Below are 388 nucleotides of genomic sequence, written 5' to 3' on the forward strand. Positions count from 1 at the left end.
CATTGTAGCCAACCACTAAAGCGCCATTTTCTCCCTCCCAGGTTACCCCCAGCCGGAGTACAGGTGGCTCCGGGATGGCAGTCCCCTGGGCGAGTTCTCCGGCGAGCACTTCTACAAGATTTCGTCCGTGACTCGCGACGACGCCGGCGACTACCGCTGCGTGGCGCGAAATTCGGCCGGCTCCATCTTCTCGGCCAAAATAACCGTGGTCGTCGCCTGTGAGTTGGGGCGCGGGCTGGGGTTCCGGGGGTTCCGGGCTCGGGTTTATGGGTTGATGGTGGGGTTGTGTTGTTTGTTTTGTATTGATTTTTTAAAAGGTTTATTGTTCGGGTTTTCATTTTTTTCTCAGTGGCTTGGGGGGTAGGGGAAGGGGTAGCATTATTAGGGG

At 56.4% G+C, this 388-nt stretch overlaps 1 protein-coding gene across 10 annotated transcripts in view; it reads left to right on the plus strand.

Annotated features, from left to right (window-relative positions):
• LOC119581918 (protein sidekick-like) overlaps positions 1 to 388 on the plus strand; it is a gene marked incomplete at its 5' end in the record, with an annotated part of 27,628 nt that overhangs the window by 2,283 nt on the left and 24,957 nt on the right. For all 10 annotated transcript variants that reach the window (XM_037930081.1, XM_037930082.1, XM_037930085.1 and 7 more), the window contains 1 exon segment: positions 42 to 218. In XM_037930081.1, the coding sequence (XP_037786009.1) occupies positions 42 to 218 (177 nt within the window).

This window comes from Penaeus monodon, chromosome 15, assembly GCF_015228065.2.
Source record: "Penaeus monodon isolate SGIC_2016 chromosome 15, NSTDA_Pmon_1, whole genome shotgun sequence".
NCBI classification, from domain to species: Eukaryota; Metazoa; Arthropoda; class Malacostraca; order Decapoda; family Penaeidae; genus Penaeus; species Penaeus monodon.